This window comes from Corvus cornix, chromosome 5 (assembly GCF_000738735.6).
Source record: "Corvus cornix cornix isolate S_Up_H32 chromosome 5, ASM73873v5, whole genome shotgun sequence".
In the NCBI taxonomy this organism is placed as follows: domain Eukaryota; kingdom Metazoa; phylum Chordata; class Aves; order Passeriformes; family Corvidae; genus Corvus; species Corvus cornix.
In genome coordinates, this window is record NC_046335.1 from 7,643,079 (window position 1) to 7,655,654 (window position 12,576).

General features: G+C 40.3%; 1 protein-coding gene across 1 annotated transcript in view; it reads left to right on the forward strand.

The window, feature by feature from the left end:
• The window catches only part of NUDT14 (nudix hydrolase 14), a 60,473-nt gene that overhangs the window by 44,303 nt on the left and 3,594 nt on the right, over positions 1 to 12,576 (forward strand). The window contains exon 4 of the mRNA XM_039552811.1: positions 3,013 to 3,250. Coding sequence (XP_039408745.1) covers positions 3,013 to 3,250 — 238 coding nt within the window. The remainder of the gene's footprint in view (positions 1 to 3,012; positions 3,251 to 12,576) is intronic.

Genomic DNA, 12,576 nt, shown 5'->3' on the forward strand with positions numbered 1-12,576 from the left:
GGAATTAGGACCTATGAGCATGTACTCTGGTTTATTCACTGTAAGTATAATGACCTTTCAATGGATTGTGATGTTTGTTTTTCCACTGACTTAAAGTAAACAGTATCAAAGATTTGAATCATAAGCCCTGTTCTGTTTCAGGACATACGGAACACCAGTGCAGTCAGAAGTTAGAGAGGAGCCAGCACCTTCCCCAGACAGCCAGACCCCATTGGCTCCTTAGTCCCTACTGCTGTTTTCTTCTGTTTAGGGGTAGCAAACAAGTCCCTATATGTATCACCCACAAAGGCTGCTTTGAGTAACAGTAGTGATCTTATTTGCTCAGTTTGGTTGAGCCATCTATCCTTTGTCCCACCTTACAGAAAGGAAGGTGAGAACATCAGTTCTACTGGAGTTTCCGCTCTGAGGCTTCTTACAGCTGAGTGGCTCCAGGGTAATTAGTTCAGATGTGGATTCCACCACTTCCTTAGGAAGCCTTTTCCAATGCTTGCCAACCCTTTCTTTTGTCATTCTTCCTGATGTGCAACCAGAAGCTCCTCTGGGCACAGGTTGATTCCTCGCCATGCTGCCTCTCATGGCCGTGTCCATCTGGCAATGAAGGAGATTGCTCAGCAATGAGGAAGTGGCAGTTCCTGGCCAAGGAAGCATAGGAAGACAAGGGAACAGTGGGACAAGTGGCTGGGTGACTGTGCTGGAGCTTCTGGATTCTGCTTTCCAAACTCTTTCTGGATTTGCCGCAAGATGACAACCTGTGATGAGGAAGAGGAGAGGTTTCCCTCTGAAGAGTGTGCATTAGCCAGTAGGTCACACACTGCTTTTCCATCCGGTTTTTTATCACCCTGTGCATCACTTGTGCAGTCAGATTTGCACCTTCAAGAGAGGTATGGGAGATTCTCTGTTCCCTGATATTAGCAGGCAGCTTGGCTTTCTAGGCTTTGCTTATCTTAGAGAGAGAAATTGAGTTTGAACCTTTGCAAGCCAGGTGATACTAAATTCATAATCAGACTCCTTGGTGAATGCTCTAATACTTGGGCTCTTAAAGAAGTGGCTGGTACTGCTTCTTTTCTTCCTTATCTACAGAGAAAAGCTGTTCCTGGGCTTGAAGTGTGGGCATATCACAGGACTTTGCTCTGAAGAGGACTGCTGGATTACGTCCTTCTGGGAGTGTAGGTTTTGATCTGCGTAGAGCCCAGTTGTGCTGAGGGAGAAGGAGAACGGCAGGTGCCTGATGGAATGACAGGATGGATTTCAGGGATACAAAAGACTTTTACACTTTTAGGTCACATATTTCATATTTCTGTACCCCACACTCTTACCTGCATTGTTTTAATGCCCAAAGCCTTTAATGAGATGTATGTGTTGTTCCTTTGTTTAATTATCTGATACGGGTATGTCAGTACTGAAAAAGAAATAAAACTTTCAGAGGATTTGGCTCGTCACAGAGAAATCTTGGATGTGGTTGTCATTTATGGTAATTTTCCTAGCTTTTAGAAGTTTTTGGAATAATGACAATAGACACCCTTCAAGGAGCTGTCCCTTAGAGCTGGCAGGGAATAATTTTTTTTCTGGCTTCATGCTGTGCTTTAAAAAGAAAACTGAGCTCTAAGTCATGTCTCTCAAGTAAGAAATGGAAACTCCTATCTGTACCTGTTTGAATCTCAAAGACCTGGATGTAACCCAAGACAAGCAGCTTTGAAAGTTTTGACTTCTGGGGAAAGATTAGATTTTGGATATTGGACTGATCTGACATGTCCCTTTCAAGTGCTGGTCTTGCTATTCTACACTTCTGAGGTGTCAAAACAAGCATTGCAGAAGGAGCCCAGGCACAGATTTCTGGGGTGTAGACTCTGCCTCAGAGACCAAGTGCTTAAGAAGTCACTGTGGTACTTCACTGTTATGCAACATTTCTCTAGAGACCTTTTTTTAAGAAATACCGAGCTAATCCAGTACCTGGAAGGACAAAAAGTTTCCTATTAAACCTGAGTTCTTTTATATCAATTCTGCAAGATTTAGAATGGGAAATAAAAGAGAAACTAATTTGAAAACCATGTTATGTGTATGTGAAATATGCATGTAAAATATTTTAATGGAATAAAAACAGGTTCAAAGTTTAAAATAGTTTCATTCAAGATGGTTTATAACACTCTCTTGGAAACCTTTCATGAAAAGCAAGGGGACAGACATAAGGAAATTTCAAGGAACAAACAAGTGGAATTATACCTGTATATTAAATTTAAAATTATCTGGAGTTGTCTGTCAGTAGGGATTCTTCGTGTGTTGACATCCAGTCCTGCAGTTCTCACTCAGGCAAAACTTCTGTTGACATCAGTGGGAGGTTTTGCTTAAATAAGGACTAAAATCTGACATTGGCACTTTCTTTAGGAGTGCATTACAGTGGCAGCTGTTTGTAGATTAATTCAAGAAGTCTTTTTCAGACTCCACACAGGAATCTGTGCAAGGAACTATATGTTCAAAAGAGGATTTTTTTTTTCCAAACAAACATACATGCTTTTCATACCCTTTCTAAATAACAGCTGAGTTGACAGGCTGAAAGACTCATCATTGTGCACATGGTACTTTATGTGCAACCCAACTTTCATGCAAGATAACTGCATAGTTTAAATTAAGTCCCGATATCCGCATTGCCCAACAAATGGAAGCTGTATGGTGCTTCTGGCACTTAAATTTCTTGGATGAACTAGCTCCCCTTTTCAATTTTTTTTTATTTTAAGGTGTGCAGGAATTCATTTCAGATGATGTTAGTACCAATAAGGGTTTAAAGAATAATTTTATGGATGTGGCAAGAGAACCTTTGTTCTTTAAAATGCCAGTTTTGTGTGTCATTATTTTAGCAGATAACACAGCCGAATTCCTCGTTACTCTCAAGTACTCTCATGGTTGTGAATTTTCAGGCAAAATTTGTCTACCATCCTTTATTCTACTTAATATGAATAAACTAACATTCTGCCCCTTGTATCTTTCTCTTTTGTGTTTTGGGGTTTTTTTTTAAAGCTGTTTACATGTGTGAAGTAGAAAGGCATCATCCTCAAGTCTTTCAGAATCAGGACAAGGAGAGCTTCGCTTCCCTGGAGAATCCCTTACCTGCTGTGGTTGGAGTCACCTATGAACTCTGTGCTGGCATTGTGGACAAGCCAGGCCTTTCTTTAGAAGAAATTGCTTGTGAGGAAGTCTTGGAAGAGTGTGGCTATCGCGTTTCCATTGCAGACCTCAGGAGGATCACTTCGTACAGGTAAATAACAGCAAGTTAAAACACCTTGCATTTCATTGTTGCACAGATTGCTGAAGTGGCCTGAATGTTCCCTCTTCCCTAATTTAAGCAGTGTGTTGGAGGAACATGGACATCTGAAGGTACCAGAAAGGTATAATTTTTAGCAAGTGAGAGGAGTATTTACAGAAATGTCAGGAATTTTAAATATCATATAATCAGTATGATAATTATGGGATTGAATTTCCGGGAAGAATCGTACTATTGTGACTTATTCCAAAGACTGTTAGAGCAGGGAAAAGTTGCATTGGGCTCTTCAGAGCAGTTTGTTACAGCACTAGAAAACAACCCATCCTAACTATGGTAGGTGTTTTCCGTCTCTGATTCTTATTGTTCAGATTAACAGTAGAAACTGCCCAAGATGCTCTCTGATTAAGCTTTAACATGATTTTGCAGAAGCATGAGAACCTTTGCCACTACATCTCTTCATAGTATTTAGTGTGTAATTAAAGCTTCTTTGAATTGGATAATAATTATTGTTATATATGAAGATTTTGCTGATTTGACTGAGAAAATTATTACACTGTATTTTTGCAGGATTTCAAATAGTTATTGAAATAGTTTTTAACATGTTTTAAAATATTCATTAGGAGTAAAGGGGAAAATTAATATGTAAGTGGAAAAATAAAAAATGTGAGTTGTTGGTGAAAAAAAAACCCTCAACAGAAACTTTGCACACAGCTTTAATCCTATTATATCTCATTCCCACCTTTTAGTATTGTTATCCAAAATGTATGTATGTTTGTATTTTACAGAGAAAGCAGCAGGTTTTTTACTTTCTTTATTTTACTTGACATCTCCATTGAACTAGGCCCTGTCATTGGTTTTTAATTTGGGAATTGAATACAAATCCACAGCTGTCAATCCTGGCAAATGTTATTTCCTGCTGGATTAACAAGCAGTGCTTCTGTTGAGGGGAGGGGGTGAATCACAGGAGCTGTCTTTTACAACTCATTGAAACCAGATTAAGGGTTTGTTCTACTGAAAGAAAAAGTGTCTTCCAGATTTATGAGCAAAAGCTGTCTATAGAATTTCATAGGCTGGGTGACACTGACAGGCTGCTGCATGCAGATATATAAATATGTGTATGTATGTATGTGCATACAAATGCAAAACAGGAAAAGTAGAATACAATTTCTGTAGCTGTAGGAGGTTGTAACTTCAGTGTAGAAGTTTAACTCAATATTAACGATTTTTATCTGCCTAAAACTCTTATGTTGTGGTCTTGATAAATGTCTTTGTTTGTTACAGGTGGTTGTTCATTCCGTTGCCTTTTTTTTTTTTTTTAATTGCACTGACTTGTGAAGAGTGTATACAATTTGGGTTTTCTTTGCTGAGACCCTTGCAAAGGGCTCGTAATCCTCCATTGTCCATGGGAACACAGCTTTCTGCCCATGGAGATCCATGCTGAAGTCAGAAGGGCCTGTATAATATTTACATTTTTAAATTAATGTGAAAAGTCGAAGCCTCAAAGATGATATTTTACAGTTTTTTTGTTCGATTTCCCATGCTCTATATTAGGATTTTATTCTCAATGTTTTGGTATTCCCATTAGGAGTGTCCTGTTCTTTCTCCCACCAAGGATTGGCATATCTTTCTGATTCTTGAGGATTTGGTGCAAAGACAGGAAGTAATCGGTTGCTTTATGGTCTCCTAAGGACATTTTTTCTGTAATGGCTTTATTACATATAAGAATTCCTGGGCATTTTCCAAGTGTAGCAGGTTTTTCCAAATGGTCAATGCTGCTGTTTCATGCTGTGGCTGTCAATACAAAGCACAGGCATAAAGCATTGCATTAATGCATATGCATGCCATTACAATTACAGTGCATCCTGCACTTCTGCTCTTATCTGCCATCCCAGCAATCTGTGTAATAGTTGCTCTGCATTATTTATTGACCCAGTGCCTCAGGTCAGAGTTTTGGGGGGCTCTCTCTAGATGGCTCCTCTTCCGAAGATCAGCCCGAGCCGGACTGACACAAGTTGTGACAAATGTGCAACTGTGCTTTCTCTCAAATCTGATCATTCCATGGCGAGTCTTGGAGGGTTTTGGCATTCTGTCTGAAGTATCTTACCTGTCTGTACCACAAGCAACTTTTCCCTCATGTCTTGCCTAAATTTCCCTTTCTCTACTTCAAGACTGATACTTACTACTCTGTCCCCAGTGGACATGAAGTACTTCTGCACCTTCCACCTATTTGTTAAAACATGTTCCCTTAATTTTAATTTTGGCCTATGCAAAACTATTTTAGTTGATTTAGTCTTTCTCTTTAGATCATGTTTTCTAGATATCTGATCATTCCTTCTGCTGTCCTCTGCCTTCTCTCCATCTGGTCTGCATATTTCTTAAAAACTTAGTGCCCAAAGTGGATCACAGTACTTTAGTGGGGGCTTTCCTAGGTAGAGTGGAAGCATTATCTCCCCTAATCTCACAGATCATTCTTTATACTCTGGAGTTTGTTGTTTGTCTTTTTTGCAGAGGCATTACATTACTAATATAATTTGTCTTCCACAAGGCCTCCCCTATCTCAGAACTAGGAATTGAACTTGATGATCCTTGTGGGTCCCTTCCAACTCAGAATATTCTCTGATTCTGCATTGTCATTCACCTCCTGTCCATATTCTGTGTCATCACAGCCTTTGATTTGAAAGCAGGGAGTTGTCTTGTATTCCTAATGACACCCCTTTCTGGAATCATGGTCATGAGAAGGAAATTGCCTGCCTGGAATAAAAGCAGGAGTTGAGCTAGACCTGACAGAAGGACACAAAAAGCTGAAAACACATCAAATGTAAAGGGAGAGATGGTTTTGGCTGGGGTGGTCAGTACAGTTCTGTGCCTAATGGATTAAGAAAGATAGCAGATAGACAATTCATAGGGAGAACTTAGACTATGGGGAAAAATGGAATAGAAAAACCTTGAGTGGAAAAAGAGGAAGAAGAGATGAAGGAACAATGCAGAGAAAAATCATAGACTGGGAACTAAATGGACCTGGGAAAAGTACATTGATTGTGGTGGAGAATAATTCTCTGTAAGGAAATGAGGAAAGTACTTAGGCTGTATTCAACTTTGCTCTGTTCTCAAGCAGTGGGAACTGTAAGGGTTAGAGGCAATCTGAAGATACCAGGGGCTTTCCTCATTTATTATCAGGGCCTGTAGCAGTGGTTTTGGGGGATTTTTTTAGTGTTTCTCACCTAATCTGGAAAGTGTGAGCCCAGTCCTGCCACGGGTAATTCCTACACATGCAGGTAACCCACTGGACCCCATTATTAAGCTCTGTTGAAGCTCCAGTGACTTAATACTCGTCACATAGAAGTCAGGCACTGAATTAAGCATATCTCAGACTTAATTACCTTGAATGATCCACAGAGGAGCTGTGGAGTCAATGAGGAATCAGGAAGGAAGGCAGGAGCTGGGGAATTTACGCCATTTGAGTAAGAATCTTTGGAACAAGTTGTTCCAGCAGCAGGAGGACAGTACGGTGTGGGTGAGTGAAGGAGGCTAGACTGGGGGCAGGTAACGAGAAACACAAGCATATTTAGAGGGACTTGACTGGAGGAGGACAGAGGAATCACACTTCGAAAATCAGAAATATCTGTTCCTATTATAGAAAAATGCCAGACAGGAGGTGAATTGAAATGCAGATGGTGCATGTTGCTGTGTACATAGAGGAGTGATCATTCTGAAAAGAATCTGTATTGTTTGCAGCCTGTGTGGTGGGTTTCTTCTCATCATCACTACACAAATTTCTACTTTTGTGCTTGGCATTCAGTAACTTCATTTTGGTATTGCAAAAAGTTCGGTTTAAATTATGGCAGCAGCTAATTTACTTTTGGAGGCTTCCAGAAATTTTGGTGGACGCTGGTGTCTTGAGTTCTTGTCAGTTGTATGTATGGCATCAGTCAAAAATAGCATAGGTGGTAGATGTGAGGGGTGTAAAGGAATCACTTTGCTCAATAATAAAATAACAAAATGAAGCTAATCCTATCATAGTATAATTATGAACTGAGGGTTCATGAAGGCTGAAGGGTGCCAGTTAAATTGTCCATTAGTAAAAGCTCTAAAAGAAATCTGTGAGCTTCCCTTAATGTTTGGGGTTTTTTTCACAAATGCAAAATTTTTTAGGTAAACAATTTACCTTGGACTTACTCATGTATCAGATATAGCAATTTTTCTATCTGCCATGATCTCCCAGCAGTTTTCAGATTGAATCCCATGTGCTGAAATTCATCTGTGAGTTAGTTTCTTAGGATGAAGTACTTCCAGCTATCTTCCTTGAGACTTGTTTTCTTACAAGACACAGGCAGGGAAATAAGTTGTTGATGATGATGATGATGTTATTGCTATTGCAAAGTATTTTCTTTTAGTTCTTGAAACTGTTGGTTTTCTTGAAGAATAATTGGACTTCAATAACACCTCAGAACATCAGAGTTTCTGGTTCAACTTCCTTTTCCCTTCATTACATCCTTTTATCCCAGAGACTGTAAAAAACTCTTGGCTCTGACCCGGATACAGTAGGAGCTGTAGGTTCTCAGCCCTGCTGCAAAGAAATCAGATGGATTAGTTTAAAGGCCTGGCTGTATTAAAATAGGTACTTACTTTAATCTTCCTACATTTGATTTTTTTTCCCAAAGTGTACAAGACGAGCATTCAGAGAATTAATATTGGATGTTCCAATTACTGTGCCATGGCTTTTAGCCTCTGTGCAATGAGGTAAAAATGGTTTGTATTCACAGGTTTTTATGTAGAAGGAATAATAGCCCTGAAAATGTTGGAGTACATTATAATTAGAAAGATCACCTGCTATTACACCTGTTGGGTGATGGCATAATGTAATATAATTTTATGTTAATTACTTCTGTGCTTTTTTCCCTGCACCTTCTGCTTATGATGTCAGAACTGTACAAAGGTCCTAAGAAGTGACAATAGGAGCTGCATGTCACTGATCATCAGTTTACATGTTGCATGCCCAACTGGATCTTGATTTAAGCATAAATAACAGAGATTTGTGTCACATTTATTTGTAAACATGAATTATGTATTCACTCTGTACCCAAATTCTGCATCCAGATGGCTTATGTCTTATAAAAGGATATGTTTCTTTCAGGAATTTGCACATTAACTATGTAAGATTAAAACAAAAAAAATACATATATTTCTGTGTTGATAGGAATGCTGATTGTTTATAGATTGTGTATTTCTTTAATATTAACACATTACAAGAAATTTAGCCTTTAATTGCTGTCTGTCAGACATCTGAACTAAAGTAATAAGTCTTCACAAGGATAAGGCAATTTATTTGTTCCCCATGTTGCAGCAGAGGAGTAGAATATAAAGTATTGTTTCTTTTCTCATACATGCTTGTTTCTTCAAATTAAAAGTTTAATATTTATGCACATGATACTTATGAATGAGATAATTGGTTGGCATAGGCAAGCACCCAGACATGAGAAAAAGGCAAAGCTAATCTGAAATGCAAGCTTTGAATTTTGACCCTGATTACCAACATGTTTGTGTGTGGACATGCACACGTGTGTGCACACTCAGTGTGAAGAAAAAACTCACTGACTGTTGGCAATCTCAATCTCATTTGTGGCTTCAGACACTACTAAACCCTTTTTTTAAGTCATAAGATGCTGTTTCTCCACCTCTGATAAAAAATGTATGTACTGTATCTTTATGCTTGTGAACTTAGATAGGACGAGTGAAAAGTCCCATTTTGTGAGCTGGATTTCGTGTGCTGTGTACTTCCTCATGCATTTGATAAAAGGGAAGAGTTAAAGGCTTTTTGGTAGCTGCTATTGCTGTTTTCAAAAACAGATTGGAGTGACAGTCTGTCTCCTGTGTTTCCCCTGGTCTGAGAAGGAAGTAGATGGAAATACTGTAATTAAAACCTGGTGCTGCCAGCCAGTCCCACCCCTGGGCGGGAGGTGAGACGTGCTTCACAGTCATTCTGCAGAAGCTCCTTCTCTGGTGTGATGTTGCCTAAAAGTGTGTTGCCCAAGGCTTTAAAAGCCATAGCATGATTTAATCTCACTGTTCAAGTGTTTTATTCAAAATGAAATACGGGAAGGCAGCATACAATCTTGTTTTGATGTGTTAAACTTACATGTAAGTTACTATTGTGATGAAAACCATACGGCTTTGGTATCCTTACTTTGACATGCTTACATTCCTCGACGTGCTGTTGTCAAAGGTAATGGAGGTTTCTAACTGTCTGAAGCAATGCAGAAAGTTCAGTGCTAATAGTGTTTCAGGGTTTAAAATCTCTCTGTTGAAATTACAGGCCTTGTGAGCTTAAGCCCTAATGACTTGACAAGGAGTATTTGTCAGCCATGTAGCTGTTAATTGGAGCGACCATAAACTCCTCGGAGGAAACTGATCCTCACGATAAAGAGGCAAGGAAAACCGAGCTGTGTTTTGCGCAGATCATTTGCATTTGTCCCACAGTGGCAAATAAGTCAAGCACCGTGCAGACACATCAGAATACAGCTGGAACAGTCAGCTAGGTCAAGCCAGGCTTAGTAGGTCTGGGTCAGTGTGAGCCGTGATATGCCGGGTTTGGGCAGCACGGTGCTAAACTCCGGACTGACACCGAAGCCTGAAGTCTCACCGTGGACTGGTGCTGAGTTCAGACCTGCTCACCCTCCCCCCACCCAAGCCTCTCTTGTCCCAGGAAGGCACCTTTATCAGGAAGGTGGCTTTCCCAGGGTGAAACTCATCACTTGCAGCTCGGGTGTGCTGACCCCTGTGATTTCCACAGATGCAAAGCTAATGAATATAGCTGTAATCTGTTAATAGGTGACTCATTTCAGACCATGGCAAAAGTGTTTATTTGTAGTGGGAAATACTGGGGTAAGGAAAAGCGTATGTTACAGATGTGGGACAGAGGAAGATGGTAGCAAAAAGAGGAGTATAAATATGAGTAAAGGCACATCAAAATTCCTTAAGCATCATACTCAGAAAGTGCAGGTAATTATGAAAAAGCACAGGAAATTCCTAGTGACAGATAAACCTGAAAGCACACTGCAAACGTAATATTTCCTGTAGCCTATGCACCAGTCAGACCCACCTTCTCCCTCTCTGCTCTCTTCCTCCTCTGCACCAGTACCCAAAATCATTGCAATGTACAATGTTTTGCAAGGTTATATGGAAAAACACTTTATTACTTCAACCAGAACAGCTTCAAAGCAACAAACCTAACTTCTGATTTCTATAAAAGCCAAAGGTACTAAGACAGACAAAATGTGAATAGCATTGATTTTTGTGCAATTTTCTAAGGACAAGCAGGATACATTAGCAGTCTGGAAATGTCGTGAAAGACAGCAGTAAGCAATACTGGAGAATATTTAATTTAGTAAAGGGCACTCCATATGGATCTATGTAAAAATGATCAACTGGCAGTGTAAGCCAGAGCATTTAGAGAATGAAATACCAAGTGAAAAAAGGTACGATATTTGCCTCTTGCAAGAATTAAAGTATATTTCTGTATCTTTCAACTTCTTTCTGAAACCATTGAAATGGTCTTTTAGAATCACAGACTAGTAGAATATACTGAGCTGGAAGGGACCTACATGGATCATCAAGTACAGCTCCTGACCCTGCACAGGACACTGCAAGGGTTGCACCATGTGCCCGAGAGCGTTGTCCAAAGGCTTGAGCCCTGTCAGGCTTGGGGCTGTGACCACTGCCCTGGGGTGCCTGTTCCAGTGCCCCACCACCCTCTGGATGAAGAACATTTTTCTAACATCCAACCTAAACCTCTCCTGACTCAGCTTCATGCTGTTTCCTCAGGTCCTGTCACTGACCATGAGAGTGAAGAGATCACTGTCTGTCCCTCTGCTGCCCCTCATGAGGATGTTGAAAACCCCATTGAGGTCTCCCCTCAGTCTTCTCTTCTCCAGGCTGAACAGACCAAGTGACCTCAGCTGCTCCTCATAAGGATTCCCCACCAGACCCTTCACTATTCTTGTGGTCTCCTCTGGATGCTCTCTAATAGCTCAACATCTTTATAATATTGTGGCACCCAAAACTGCCCCCAGCACTTGAGGTGAGGCTGCCCCAGAGCAGAGCAGAGCAGGACAATCCCTTCCCTTGCCCAGCTGGTGATGCTGTGCCCGATACACCCCAGGACAGGGATATCCCTCCTGGCTGCCAGGGCACTGCTGACTCATGTTCAACTTGCCATCGACCAAGACCTCCCTTCCCACAGTGCTGCTCTCCAGCCTCTCATTCCCCAGTCTGTCCATACATCCAGGGTTGCCAACCATTGTAGGTGTAAAATCCAGCACTTGGCCTTGTTAAACTTCGTATGGTTGGTGATTGCTGATTTTTAATTTGTTGAGGTCTCTCTGCAGGGCCTCTCCACCCTTGGGGGAGTCAACAGCTCCTCCCAGTTTAGTATCATCAAATCGGGAGGAACTGTCAACGCCCTTGAGGGAGATTAGTTAGACAACAAATTAAAGCAGTGAAGAAGTTTATAAATAACATCCTGCAACAGTCTGCAAAGTCACCATCTCAATAGTGAAGGGATTCTAGGTAGGCTTAGAAATGTTAGATTTGCTGGTTTGGGGAGAAAAGAGTAGAACAGAATATCGCAAGTAGTAGTACCACCATTCTTTAATTTTAAAGAAGTTTTTGGAAGTTGGAAGTTTGGATTTTTTTTATCACTTTGTAACGAATATCTTGTGGCAAAGTTGCACCAGAGAAGAGTAAGTTAGGTAATCAAGTAACAGAGAATGATCATGTGGGCGTGTCCTCCTTTGAATATATATTGTTACAACTTTTGTTGGTTTGTGTGGCTAATTATAAGCCAATAGATGTGAAGAAATGCCATAACTTTGGATTTTGTAACAAAGGAAAGGCATTGTATCCAGGACTTTCATCTTTTCAAGGATATTCAGTGTAGTAGCTACTCTTGATATATTTAGTTCATAAGAACAGAGTATCATATGAGTAAGTACAATGAAATAACACCATATGGAAACCACTCCCTGCTGTTTGAGCTGTGGTGGCAAGAACCTAAATTTTATGGTGTAGCGCCTTGGAAATTGGTTTTCCTTTACTTTAGAGAAAAGATGTGTGAACTCCTGATTTCCACGGCTGTAGTTTTTCGTAAGTAAATGAGCACTGGTGCTATAGAAGGAGATTATGCTATAAATAATCAAGCCAGAACTTCTCATAGAAGGGCTTCTTAAATAAAGTCTCTGGTTTTGTATGTAACCTTTGAAAAATATCAAGTAGACATGGAAATACTCAGGATCATTTTCATTCTCCATGTGGGGCACCCCAGA